Source organism: Agrilus planipennis, unplaced genomic scaffold (genome assembly GCF_000699045.2).
Source record: "Agrilus planipennis isolate EAB-ADULT unplaced genomic scaffold, Apla_2.0 scaffold7, whole genome shotgun sequence".
In the NCBI taxonomy this organism is placed as follows: domain Eukaryota; kingdom Metazoa; phylum Arthropoda; class Insecta; order Coleoptera; family Buprestidae; genus Agrilus; species Agrilus planipennis.
Window position 1 is genome coordinate 1888791 of NW_020439340.1, and position 15332 is coordinate 1904122.

The 15332-nt window shown below is 33.3% G+C and overlaps 1 protein-coding gene across 5 annotated transcripts in view; it reads right to left on the reverse strand.

The window, feature by feature from the left end:
- Positions 1 to 7311: 7311 nt before the first annotated feature.
- LOC108734222 overlaps positions 7312 to 15332 on the reverse strand; it is a 37387-nt gene continuing 29366 nt past the window's right edge. For 2 of the 5 annotated variants that reach the window (XM_018465680.2, XM_018465679.1), the window contains exons 6-9: positions 14832 to 14949; positions 13450 to 13500; positions 11432 to 11595; positions 7505 to 7697 (exon numbers count right to left, since the gene is read on the reverse strand). In XM_018465680.2, coding sequence (XP_018321182.1) covers positions 7579 to 7697; positions 11432 to 11595; positions 13450 to 13500; positions 14832 to 14949 — 452 coding nt within the window. In that variant the 3' untranslated portion in view covers positions 7505 to 7578. The other 3 variants (XM_018465681.1, XM_018465684.1, XM_018465683.1) reach the window with 3 other exon arrangements.

Genomic DNA, 15332 nt, shown 5'->3' on the forward strand with positions numbered 1-15332 from the left:
TAACTAAATATGGGCTCTATTCTCTTTCTATACAAAAGAGAAATAAAATTCTCTTAAATGTACGAACAGCAGCTGACAAATGGCCCCAAACACAAAAACAAATCGGCTTAGCGACAAAGGACGTTTGAAATATTTTTCCATTATTTTTGTTCTGTGTGTAGAAAAGAGCGTCAGATAAAAAGTGCATCAATTTATATGCGTCAAATCCAAGTTTTCACTCGCAGCGATGAGAATTTCCACGTAATGTAACGTGCAACGTCGTTAATTTCCAGTGTTCCATCTTTACAATTACTCGGCAACTCCGATGTAACGAATACATATACATACAATATCTGTACGTGTGACTAAACGACATGGGAAAACGGGAAGTATAATGAATGGCCGGGGATCATATGCTGCTACGATCTTTTAAGAATCTACTTGACAATAATTTACATCCTCGTTATTACAATTTCAACTCAGCAGAACGCTGCAGAACCGTATTCATCTATGAATAATTGCAGAGCAAGTGAGCATATCGTTTTTCCCAAAAAAATTGCACAGCATTTTATTTTATAAACGAATCATGTACATGACCGCAAAATTGACCAAAAAATGTGTTTTGATCCAAGTGCTCGTTATAATGTCGTCAGTCCTAAGACTGATTGGACACCCACCTCCACTCTTTCCTATCCTGACCTAATCTTCGCATTTCCCTCATAAAACTAGAAAAACCACATCCTTAAATATTTGTGAACAGTAATCTAATCTAGGTCTACCTCTACCCTTCCTAAGTCCCGTCTCTGCCTTTTAATATGTCTCTGACTAGACCTTCATGCCTGAGAAGGTGTCCTACCCTATCTCGCCTATTTCTTATAGACTTCTATAACTTCTAACCTTCTGTATCCACGGAATCCTCATTCGCCGGAACACCACATTTCAAACGTTTCTAATCTTTTCTTTTCCGCCGCTCGCACTGTCCATGTTTTCTCACCCGTACAGCGCCGTGCTCCAAACATACACCTTTAACAACCCTTTTCGAATTTCTAAATTACCGTTCGCGAGCATAGAAGTGACTTCTTTTTATTAAAGGCGACAGGACCCTGCGCTATCCTCTGCTTTATATCCCTACTACTCCTTCCGTCCTGACTTATCTAACTTCCTAGATATCTAAAATCAGCCACTTCTTCTAATTTTTCGTCTCATATTTTTATATTCCCTCTTTCCCTACTTTTTCTTCCCTTGCATACCAGTATTTTTGTTTTATTTTTATTTATTTTCATACAGTACTGATCTGTCAGTACCGCTGTCATTTTATTTAAAGCTATCTCTAACTCCTCCTTGCTAGATGCTAATACTGCTATATCATCTGCAAATCTAAGCATACTAATCCTTTGCCTCTGTATATCTATATCTAAAGTACTAAATAATTGTTGATGATGAGAGCATCTGGTTGGACACCCACCCTTAACCTTTCCTATCCTGAGCTATTCTTATAAAACTAGATCATCCCATCATCATCTTAACTCCTGTTTCTGCTTCTAATATGTCTCTAATAACTAGCCCTGAGAAGGTGTCCTAGTAACCTATCTCGCCTATTTCTTATTGACTTCCACAAATCCCTCTATTTGATGAGAGCCTACAGAATATAAAATTGGAAAATAATCATATGTTTCTGAATTTAAGACAAAATTTGAGAGCGAGAAAACGGGCGATTTTTAAGGTTGCTCTTTGACATACAAAATCGGTGAATGAAGTAAAGAAATAAAATTATAATGAGAGGGAGTTATGCGAATCTTAAACCCGTAGAGACGGTAGCAACGACAACTTCCGACCTCCCGTAATAAATCTTGATTCAAATCAATATTACTCGATTTTATAAGCCTCCAGGGTGGCATTAACTGGCATAGTTGGACACCGGGTTTAAAATTTCCTATTCGTTCGTGACCATTAATTATTATCCGATGGAAATTAAATGAAACCGACCCCATCGTCAAAAATACGTACTAGGTACTTACACAATTTCCAATAGGTATTAATATGATTAAAAATAGAACCTTCGATTAAAAACAGCAGGAAATAGCTAAAAACTAAATAAAGAAAATTATCACTGTAAATTGTAATCAATTCCCAGAACTTTTATTATTTTATTCTTTTAGTAATATTTCGTTTTACTTGTTTTGTTCTTTTCGGTTTTTAATTAGTTATTACATGTTATGTTTTACGAAAAATGCACCGTTTAGAGCTAACAATATATTTAACAGTAAAGTAGTAATTATTGATCCTATGTATACATCTTATAAACAATTACAATGGTAAAAACCTTTGAAACACTGTTATGGAATTTTATCGTGTTACACGGGTTTGTCTAGCATAAAACAGTTAACTTAAGGGATATTCGGGAAAATCGAAATATAAACACAGATGGTAGATGTAGATGGGCAGTATTAGACAGTGCATTTATTGCAGTAGTAAAACAAACTATCTTGTTAAGTTTTTACTGCAAAAACGGAAGTTAATCCGGAAAGAACTCTACCAGACTTACTTATCTTTCTGGCTCAGTAAACAGAGGGTAATGCTTCATCCAATTACCCAACTGAAATAAATAGCCAACAAAAATAAGTTACACCCAACCGTTCCGTTCTACTAAGAGCTACATTCCATTTATTTATGACCTTGCTATGGTCAAATACGTAACATAGATAATAATCATGGTAAAGTACACTTTTGTAAAATTACATGTTCAAAAGAGTCTTGCATTTTCAATGCATAAAACGAATAGTTTTAATACATACTTGAAAGCTCGTCAACGATTTCAACTTCTTCTGTTAGAAAGAAAAATGCTAGAAAGTTTAATGAATTTTGCTGTTGTCATATAAATAATAAATTAATTATTTATCTATATAAAGTTATTGTATTTACNAATAAAGTACGGGTTTGTTGATATAACGAGAACATAAAACTTAACACAACTGGGAAGGTTTACGATTTTACACTTACTGATTAACGCCACCCTAACAAATTAATTTCTGTTTCATTTTTTTAAAAGACTATTACCTATTTATTGTTTTCATTAAATAATTCGTATCTAATTGAATATTTTATAAAACAAAGTCACTTTTGTGGTTCTAGCCTGCTATTATTGAGCATTGCATTCAACAATAAAATCGTTTCTAGCAGATTACACAAACAAATTAATATCGAAAGCTTTCATTGAAAATTGGAATTTTCCTCGGAAATAATCTATATATATGTATAAACAGTCATGAAGGATCCACATTCAAAGGCAGATAAAATCAAAAGACTAATCAAAGGGGAGACGATTCCGATTTAATTAAACTCCGAAATCTCCCATAGCAAACTAAAACTAATAATATTATTTGACTGCAACTTTCTTTTGAACACAATGCACTTACAAGACAAAATTCAATATTTGCTCTGAATTTATAAAAGTATTGATTGAAATATAGATAAATTATTGATCTTCCACGTCAAAACTAAGCAGTTATTATTAACAAAACATTTTTAGATCTAATTTTACCATTGTAAGCCCATTATTCAAAAATTTGTAAAATACGCTTCGAATTCAGATTTTCATAACCTACAAAAGGACGGTGCTCCATCTTATAATTAGACAAGAAGAAAATGCAAGGAAAACTGCGCACTTACCTTTTCTGCAGTTACTGTTGGAATCTTCCTCATGAAAACCGTCTTAAAATACACTCCAATTCTAGTTTCTATATATTTGTATAAAGTATTTAATAATGTTCACAGAAACGGATATATAAAGTGTTTAATAATGTTCACAGAAACGGATATATAAAGTGTTTAATAATGTTCACAGAAACGGATATATAAAGTGTTTAATAATGTTCACAGAAACGGAAATATAAAGTATTTAATAATGTTCACAGAAACGGAAATATAAAGTAATTAATAATGTTCACAGAAATCAGGCGAACGCGAAAACACCGACGTTACACTTAATACGCGACCGACTACTCTAATAAAGTAACTACCAGGATTCAACTTGCAAGTTTATTGCCCCTTCCAAAGCTCTCAAAGCCATCTTAACTTGGGAAACTTTCACTTATTTTAAACGAATGTTACCACACATAATGCACAATCAGAGACATACGGGCCGTGGAAATAACTTAAGAATAACAACAGAACATAGATTTATTTGCAGATTAAAAAAAAACTGATCAAATGGAAGTTTGTTGTATGAAAACTGATTTTGAATCTATAAAACGCTTTAAAGTAAATCCCAGATAAACAACCACAGAGCAATCACTGTAAAATTAATGATGTAAATTCGGAATGCAGTGAGTGCTTTCATTTTCGGTTAAGTTAAAAAGCAAAAAGGATACAGTGCTAGTAAAAAACAAGGTATAAGTTAGTATCCTTAATTGAACTGTTCTTATTAGCAGGAGCAAAATTCCTTCAGAATTCCATGATGCATTATCACGTAAGCGTGTACCTTTCACATACATAGTATACATGAAAATGTCGTTAACTTGAGAAAACTTTAACGAGCTTGATAAGTCATGTACATGCATATATCAAATCAACATCCTTTTGCTATTAGTACTAACCTACATATGTAGGAAATATAGCTTTAAATTACTCCCACCGAAACCATATTTAAAAGCAAACCATATATACGTATAAGCAAACATTTAATATACAAAAATACATACGCGGACCTGACAGATCTGCATTCTAAATTATGCCTAAAGTTCTTCAGGATATTCATAAAAGTGTGAAAAATAATTTCCATCAATGAAATTTAGATTCATTTGACTCACTTTTTAGTCACTCAATTGACTAAATCTAAGATTTACTAATTAATAATTACCTAGTGTATACTAATGGACAAAAATGAATAATTCTTTCGATAATTGCAATTCTATTTAGAACACATTGTGGTACAGCTTTTTGTTGGAAACGTATGTCTCAGATACTAATTTACCACAGTCGTGAAAAGGTGGCGAAAATGACCGAACGTTATCATCGCCAACTGAAAGATGCTAATGTGCAGGTTAATAATATCGACCGTGGAGAAGATCAATGTTTTCAGTGCGGTGTTTACATAATTTATAACAAAAAACGAAAGGTGAAAGATATTAAAGAGAGTGTATCATTTACTAGAAGAAATTTTGTAGCAGTTTACCTACTCAACACGTCAAAGTAAGTTTTCCAAGCTTTACTTAAGTACTTATTTGTTAGAAAATCGATTTCTTCAGTGATCGCCTTTAATGGATAATCATTAGGCATTCCAAACAATTTAAAACAAACGGATTATATGAAAATGCTGACGTCTTTCATTGCCTAATGGACGAAATGAAACCGACGAAATCGATTGCTTCTTTACATTCAAAATTATTTACTTTATTATGCGCATTAAGCGTACCTTCTATATTATCGTTAATCAAACAATGGCTGTCCCTTGGAAACGACAGGTGACATTTCATTATGGCTCTGAGGACTAATAGGGATGCATTTAAATATGCAAAAGGTAAATGTTATGTTCCCTTTACGATAAAGCGGATAATTTGTTAAGCGATTTTCAGTTCGTAGACCAAAGCCTTAAATGAGCACCCAACGAATAGCAATTTTGAAAATACGATAACAAATAGAAAAAAAGTAGGTTTAAACTGATTATCCGCATTTTCTTTATTCCAACGTAGTTCATGTGAATACATCACAAAAACTTCAAAAGAACATTTCAACTGTGTTTGCTTCCTGACGAAAACTAATTGTTTTGCATAAGTAGTTAATAATGAATTGATAGATCCCAATGGTGTTGATTATCCTATTTAGGATACCATAGTTTCAAACGTTTTTCTCAGATAACACTTGAATTTATCGCATAAGATTTAGTATCTATATTAAAAAGTAGTTTGGAAATATCATATTTATTAATGTTGAAGTTCATAACAAGAAAAAAGTGCCAAGACCAAACAAAGTTTCATACAGAATAAAAGCAAAAAAAAAAACGACTTTCTCCTTCTGAGAATTTAAATGAAAAATAGAAGTTGTTCATATGCCAAACCGAAATAATTACTTTCTAGCATATAATTTCATTTTGTAATGCCGGGTCAACACCATAAACTTTGTTCTTTAATAACTTTTATAATTCCACCAGTTATTACAGTTCCACGAAGTTATGAATAATAAAAGTTAACTGTAGAGTGATTTCAAAAAGATTTTCAAACTTCAAAGTAACTTGAGCGAAATGTTTCGATTTGTACGCCAGTGTGTAGCGGGTATTTCCCTCGAGAATATAAAAGCTCCGTCCGTCATGTAGGTGCTACCACCACCATCATCTCCATCCCATCACATTCCTTAATTTTATTTTTGCGCACGAACTTTCCAGCCTTGAAAAATAAAGTACGGGTTTGTTGATATAACGAGAACATAAAACTTAACACAACTGGGAAGGTTTACGATTTTACACTTACTGATTAACGCCACCTTGCTCGTAACTTTTGGTACACACCTGAATACTCCATCAATTTCTACTTCAAACTTCTGTAAATTCTACTGAAACTTCTGTTGCATGCTGAATTAATTTCTCTTTAAAATCACAGAAACATATTCGCAGTTTCTCAAACAGTACGTCGGCAACTTTGCAGAGATAAATTGTTTTTTTTTTGAGTTTATAAAATCAAATTCCACCTTCGACTACCAGCAGTCAAATAATATTGCATTTTTAACAAAATTAATCAGTTTGGCGCAATGGGAAATGAAATTAATTTTGTCAAAATTAAATATTATATTGTGTGGTTCTATATCATAACAGACTGGCTCTGCTCAATTTCGGTTGGAAAAGTGCTTTTTCGTGTTCTTTATCCAGATAAAGTACGATAAATTTTTGAAAGCACTTTTCCTAAACCTAAGATAATAATTTAACGCGTGTTGACTTCCCTTTGTGTGTGCACCGTCTTTAATAGCATCCGTTACAATGGAAGTTACTTCACCAGTCCGGAAAATCAAATTATTGTGAAAAATAAAAATAAATTATTTATCTTACTGGAAATATGTGAGCCTATTCAACCTACATGAGGTAAGATTAAACCAAAAAATCGACTTTTGTCATCTAAACAAACTTACAATACCTACAGTTTGCGAAAGTGCAGATTTTAGTGTTGACGAACAATATGCCGCTCTCGTCAATAGCGGTAAGAACGGCGCACGCGCACCAACCGGCTCTTAGAAGATCGGCGATGATACACACACATGAACGAATACATATTTCTATGAAGCGGCACACTATGAGGTTACCTTTCTACCTTTTCGCAACCAGTATACACACTTACCTTTATAAATAGAACTGGACGGTTTTAGTAGCGGAAATAACTGACTTTAGGATAGTGAATACAAAAAGATAATAACAATAATACATATAATTTATTTATAAAAAGTTTACACAAACATAGAAAATCTTCACACACCAAATGTGCTTTTTGAAGAATCACCTTTAATTAGGTAATCAAGCAATAGAGCCTGAAACAAAATTTCAAATCAATTTATTGTCTCTACCAATAATAATATTGTAGGTAGATAGGACTGCCCTTTTTCGTTTCATTTTTGATATTACCTATACCAATTAATGCAGTAGTAATTAATTAACTTACCAGAAAAAGTATCAAGAATAAACCACAATATTGTTGTTATAACAACAGATGAAGATTCAAAGTTACTACCACGACTATCTGAAACAATTCAATTTTGCAAATTAATTTTTATATTCAACAAATACCAGTCAAAATATTTTTTCTATTATTTAAATAACTTTGGTTATGGACTATTTTATTTATACAAAATATAATGCCTAAATCTTTTGAAACTATTTTTTTTATAATAAATCATTATTATTAAGTAAAGGCATATATGTGTAATTTGTTTATACTTTTTTCCTTAGTGAAAATACGAAAAATTCATGAATTAATGTATGTAAGTATGTAGTACGAGGCTCATTTTCTATTCGATTTTTGTGAACATCATTAAAAATAGATGAGCTCTTTCCCTATTTTAGGTAATGAAATGTCTTTTCAATAAATGGACTGTCACTATTTTCGATACAAAGTACTCCAATCCGAAAACATGGATAAACAAAAATATTTTCCAATTGAATTGATTTTCTATGGTATCTAAAAATATAAATGTTTGTAAGTACGTCTTAATTAATTCAGCAAAGCGCCACTACGTAATTCCTGAAAGTAATCAATTGTAATTAATTATGTATGTACATCAAGGTGTTAGATCCTGAAAAAGAAAAACACCGAATTACAAAATAAATATTGGTTGACCATTCCAGGTCACTTCGTCCCCTATAATATACAGTTTAATATTTCATGATCCAAAATTCAAATAACGTGTAACTTCCGAGAATAAGTCAAATCAACTGTAGTGAGGTCCGTGATAAAACGTTAACCTAATGTATATATGTAAAGTGCCTGTTATTTGGTAACATTCGTTTCTCACGAAATGAAATTATATGTGTAGCTTCCACGTATATGTCACTATAGTAACAATGCGGCACAAATGTATTTTTATCTTTCGTAGATACAAAAAAAAACAAGAGTTTTAAATGGAGGTAGATAACTACTGTTCGTTTCAAGAAGTTGGAGATATGCCCTTTCCCTTTATTAGAATGCGTCGTAGCATAATTCCAAATTCAATCATATTTGTCTGCGTAGCTCATTTCTTCATCGAGCTAGAGCCAGACAAAAGTGTACAGTACCATTTGCAAAATTATTTAAACTGCCTCGTTAAAGTTTAGGAATATGCCTTATTTAAAAGCATATTTAGCCAAAAATAATAACAAGTGTATTAACTTAACGTTCCACACACCTATAAAACTTTTGCTTTGTTTTCTATTCTTAATTTATATACATTTTTGTTTTAAGAAATTGTTTCGTCTAGTACTGTACAGTTCTAGCCGATCTCTTAAGACCGCCCATAGAGAGCTCTGTTCGTTCAAGCTTGTTCCGACTATATCTGTCTTGCACACGCCTAGTGTGTATTCTTTCTATCTTCGCGCAGATTTCTTCAAGGTCACAATTCAAACAAATTGAAATGGGCTATATATAGTACATAGGACAAATGGGCATGCTACTTAATCACAGAATCCATGAACATACACGAAGTTTCAATTACTTACTTATTATTTAAACTAAAAAACTCATTAGAATGTGATATAATTAATATTAACGATTAATTGATTATATTCTTTTTTAATATTAATTTGATAAGCAATTCAATTATTAAAGTGTCTGTATGGAGTTAGTATCTGAACCAGTTCCAGTTGGTTTCATGTGATTGATTGTTAATTGCATAACAAAATTACTGGTGAATCATACGAATTCCGATTGAAATCGTGATCTACCCCGGAAGCGTTTTGTTTGAACGATAAATACCAGCGCAATATACCCCTCGTGTCCGACAGCCCGTACATATTATTGAGCTGGTGAATTAGTAGATCTGATTTGCTCTGTCTAGAAGTGAATGTAGTCTGTCCGGCACGAAGGATATATCTTGCTCCATCTAATACTAGATTCCGATAAATTTAATTGCTTGCGCGAGATAAATCGTCCAACCCCTCGTCTGAATTCAGTTAAATCGCGTGGTTTGCAAAATAATCGGCTTAAACTGCTCGTTCTACTGAATTTTATCGCAACAATCTGAAAACAAGACATCACATCGTAAACTTTTTATAAAAGATAGATACAGAAACGAAATAAATCGCTACCTACCAAGTATTCATTTGACAAATTAAAGTGATTCCTGAATATGTGTTTATCGATAAAACAGAAACGTCAACATTAAGACTAACAAGCACAACTAATCAACAAAACGCAGTTAATTAGTTATAAACCATACTATAAAGCAAACTTCTACCTGTGATAAGTGATAAGACAGAGTTTAGTTGTTGAATATTTATTTTCGTGGCATAAAGTTGAACTTATACAAACGAACTTCTCGTTACTGTTTTCACTGTTATCCCTATTGTAAGGACAATTTGCCCAAGGTAAATTAAACTTTAGTTACTCCACTTGATCAAGGGGTACTAAAAAGCATTTTGTGCTTGATATTGGTTTGTTTAAGTTAACTGCTGTACCTACGAAAGGTTAGATCTAATTTGATAACTACACTGAATTTATTTGCATTAAGTCAAAATAGGAAATGGTGAATGTATTATAAGTATATAGGAGAGTTTAGTGGTGTAGAAAATTAATTTGTTTGTTGTGTTTTCCACTTTTGATAACTACTGGTAGTTTAAATTGAATTTTTTGTGAAAAGTCAGAACACTGCATTGTTTACTGTTGAATATTGTTACAATTAGTGGTTAGGACACTGGAGTGTGTTGTGTATTTGTTATATTGTTAATAAAAATCAGAAATAATAACGGACCTAAATTAGATCCTTGCGGAACTCCAGAAGTAGCCATGTAACAAGATGAAGTGAATCTATTGTGTACTACGATTTGCCTTACCTAATGTAGAATGAACTAGTTGAGATCGAAAAGTTGCCTTTAAACTTCTTGTTTCACGCAATCGTATAATTTATATTTTATATTTTCTTATTGCATAAAACAATATTATCGGGAAAAAGCGTTTTTGCCAAGCTTCGCTGACTTGACGCGTCACGCCGAGCTTTGTAAGCTTCGGGCTTGGTTTCGTAACTTTATGAGATGTCGTGTCAAACGTGCAGATCTGAAGATGAAGCTAATTTAGCACTTTCTCACTTGTTAAATTTTATGTTTTGACTTTTGTCGCTCTCAACTGCTCAAAACTCACCTACTACGAAAATACAACTTTATCGCTTTTCGTAGACGCCTTTAGCGAGTCTTAAAATAAGTTACGAGCACAAAACAGCTTCTTTAAAGCAGTAACAGTTTATGAATAAGGTCACAATAAGGGGCACATTTCCGCCTCTACTTTTGAGATAAGAGAAGGATAGTACATACTCTTTACTTTAGATCAACTGAATCAAATTTTTTACTTGCAGAATTTTACTGTTTTGATTACAATAATTTTGTATCTCAGAACTGAAAAAAGAGGAAAAATTTGTAACATAATCTGGTCTTTTTCGCCTTCGAGTTATATACTAATTTTATTATTTTAATTTTCAGTTAAATGACTCAACTTTGACTCATTTCAGTTCTAAGGTCAAGAATGCGCATAACCTAGAAATGACCTGGACGATAACGGACAAGGTCAAACACAAGAACATAGTAACTATAATTGTTTACAAAAATAAAGTCTTAACCATTTATCCTCCGGTTCCAGTAATTTTCTAACACCCTGTATGTTATTCCCGCACTAACTACTTTGTATCTTTCACTGCCGGGATATGCTGACGAAATAGGGAATACCCTACTCATGGGGTTATTTTAAAAATACTTGTTATGCATAGAATTTAAATTCAAAGGATTGAAACTTACTCGGATAGTAGACAACCTCCTTTTTCACCGTATAGTTTGCTTTCGGAATACGTAGCTCGCATGAAAATTCTTTTGCGGCTTCGAGACGCGGCTGATCCGAAGTTGCTTTGATGTTGAACAAACCTTCCTTCTTTTCCACAGTAATAACCGTATTGTTGATTTCACTGTAAAACAAATTCTGCTTTAGTTATGCACATTTCCCCACCTATAGATAAATGCGGCAGATTCTTTTCAAAACTAATAAAAACAGTGGATCTGAATTCTCAATAACCATCGTTTTCTCATTAAGAAAAACTGGATTTCAATTGGTGAACTTTTGGAAGGATTGTTTTACTGTTTGCCTATTGTTTACATTCTACTTCTAATACTCCATTTTGTAGATACTACTACTACCTCTAACTCTAAATAAATTCAGTGATTCGATCAAAGATAAACAATCGAAATGCCTATGACAATTATTTTAATTAATCTCAAAAGAAAAAGTTACAAGCGTTCCTTCAGTATCTTGTCTGTCCTAGTACCTAGCCTATTTCGCGTTTCGTTACATTTTAGCTCTTCTAAGTCAAGACGTCTCCTACCTTCCCTCTATTTCAGAATTTTCAATTTAAGATTGGTCTTCATAACTACTAAGTTATGATCGATATCTATATCTGCTCCTGGATAACTCCTACAGTCCTTCACTTGATTTTTGAATCTTTGCCTAATAAGTATGTAATCTAACATATGTCTCCCTAAATCACCTTGCATCTTCCACATATAGTGCCTCCTAACATGATGGTTGAATAAAATTTTCGCAACGGTTATCTATGTTAATCGCAAAATTCTATCAGTCTATCACCCCTATAATTTTTATTGCCTAATCCAAAAGAACCTGCTATTGCACCCACTTTACCTTCACCTATTACTGCGTCGAAATCTCCTAAAAATATCAGGTTTTCCTGCCCTTCCAGTAAATCTAACACGTCTTCTACATCTGCATAAGCCGCTTCTACGTCTTCATCATTGTAAGATGAAGATTTACCGGCTCCGAGTTTAATTTAACCATAACCGTCCTATCGCTTTTTTGTAAATGACTTTCTACACCCAGCCCTGTTTTCCTATGCATTACAATTCCTACCCCCGAATTACCGTCCACTGATCCTAGAATTACTGTTAAAAATAGTTAAGGATGTAGGATGTTCTATTTTTGGGAAAATGTGAAGATTGATTCAACAAGTCTTAAAACTGACGACTTTATGATAATGATGATGATGTATCTCAAAACCAATTAATGAAATCTCTGAATCGATACTGCAAGCCACTAAACAAAGTCCATCCCCGTAATCAACTTTGTTTATGTTGGGATAGAAAATAGCTGCATTATAAGTGCCTTCATAAAATTGAATATTTTGTTTAACTTCTTGTTAAATGTGTTTGTTTGGTTTTGTTGTTTTAGTTTCGCTCCGCGATGAAAATTGATTTTCTATTGTCATGTACCCACCTACTGCTACATAGGTGCATACAGCGTATTCGTGTACACCTAGCAACAAAGTTTCCGTAAGCTATTGCTTGTGAAATGAATTTAATGAATAAAGTTAAAAATTCAGCCGTAGTTTTAAATATAATCTGCGGCAAACTGAGTTTCAAAGTTAAATCTCATTCCGTCATCCACCACGACGCCGCGGACGACGACGCCGACGAGAGCCTGTCTCTATCCACACAGCCGCCTATGTACATTACCTGTAGAAACAAACTTTTAAACACAGCAACACCTATAAATATACACCCACACACACATGCACGATTCGCTTGGGATTTTAATGTTTAAATAATGGTACGAAAAAATTTAATGGCGAATCTGTCCCAACTTTGTTTATAACTGTCGTATAATGTTAATGGTATATCGGGATTTGTAACAATAAAAAACGATAAAGTTAAAAAACTATTATATACTGGGTGATTGATAATAGATATTAAATAATATATCTACACCAGTTTCAATTTGCATGACAATATGTAGGTAACTAGTAGGTACTTACATTTTCTCTGTGATATGAAAGATGATATTGTATTTATATATGAACATAAAACTGAAACAAAAATAATAATATTCCAGTTGATATATATATATGTTGCAGATACCTAAACAATGCGTCTAATTAAATTTTCACAAAAAATATTGTCGTCTTGGTTCGTTTTTGTAATCTTTGGTTTTCCAATTATAATAAGAAAAGATTTGTTTTCGGTTCATTTAAATTTTAATTAAACATTGATGTACCTATTTATATCTTTAACTCAAATATAATGAATTAACAAATACTACGTTCCTGTCGCATGAACTTTTTTGTAACTCAGTAATTCTGCTGCAGCTAATTCGCTGCCCCCAAATTCATGTTCTTTGTGTTTGTTTTGCGGAAATGTTATTGTATCTCCCACTTTTCATTTGCTTCGCTCACGCATATCTGAATGCGGCAAAACTTCGCGACTTTATTAGACGCAAAGAATCGACACTATTCAATCATCGAATATTTATCCTCTGTGCTTATTTAAATTTACTCGTTACCTAGAGTACTTATTAGACGCCAAGCAACATTCGAAGGTATAAGTTAGGTATTAACTTTTAATGGCACCTACTAAAACTAAATCCATTGTTAATACCAGAGATAAAAATGTTCAGTCTCTCAGAGTCCCTGGAAGCGAGACTCGAGTCTCCGTCTCTCATCGAGTCTCTCTGGTGTCGCTGAGAGAGACTGTCAAAAAAATTGTTTAGCGTCTCTGAATGAGAGACTCGACTCGCTCATAGAGAGATCCTCATTTCGTATCCAGTCTCTGAGTGAGAGACTCGAATCTCTCGGTAAGTGATGTCCCGATAGACATGGTTAAAATTTTCTAAGTTGAACTTATTTCAGAGATACCAGTCTTTCTACGAGAGAATCGAGTCTCTCAATTTTTCAGTTTTATTCATTCAGTCTCTCTGTGAGAGACTCGAATCTCTGAATTAACAATTTTATCGTTCGAGTCTCTCATACAGACTGTGAGAGATACATAAAAACACCTAGGCAATAACTGAGAGACTGTGAAAGACTGTGAGAGACGCTGAAAGACTCTGAGAGACTGGAGAGAGACTGAAAATTTTTGTCTAGGGTAGTTCTTCAGGAGTAACTATCTTTGAAATTTTTGTGTTTAAAAAGTTTGTTTATTCATTTGATATAGACTACCAGATTGCGCCACCCGATTTTGTATGAATCGAAAAGCTTTTAAAACAGATCTTTTTTTTAACATGGACGAATACTCCCGATAAAAGATTTTTATCAACGGTAAATTTCGTAAACTACGCGAGAAGAAGATAATACCTTACTAGTCTGTCACATCTCTTTATCTGTTAATGTTGCGGTTTCTAATAACAAATTAAGCTCGTTACCTATCGCCTTGAAGCAGCATCATCTCAGGTTGGGGGTAGACACCCTCGGCAGAACATGACACTCGCATTAGCTCGCTGCTGCTCCGTTCCTGTCGCAAGTTGAGGCTTCTCTCTGGAACTAAAACGAATTAAAGTTAAAGACGAAAAGTTTAGCGTTCGTTTTAAATAGTTGGCAAACTCAAGGTGAATTGTCGTATAACGGGCAACCCCATTACGCCTCGCCATAAAAATACTTTGACAGTAAATACTGCAACCCCTTTAAATCCGATTCTAGACATTTACAACTAAATTTACCGTCAATCGCAATTTACTTCTGTGTTTTTAAGTCAGATTGTTCTCGTTTATTTTTCAAAGTTATAATGATAAGTCAGGATGGAAGGAGTAGTAGGGATATAAAGCAGAGGATAGCGCAGGGTCGTGTCGCCTTTAATAAAAAGAAGTCACTTCTATGCTCGCGAACGGTTAATTTAGAAATTCGAAAAAGGTTGTTAAAGGTGTATG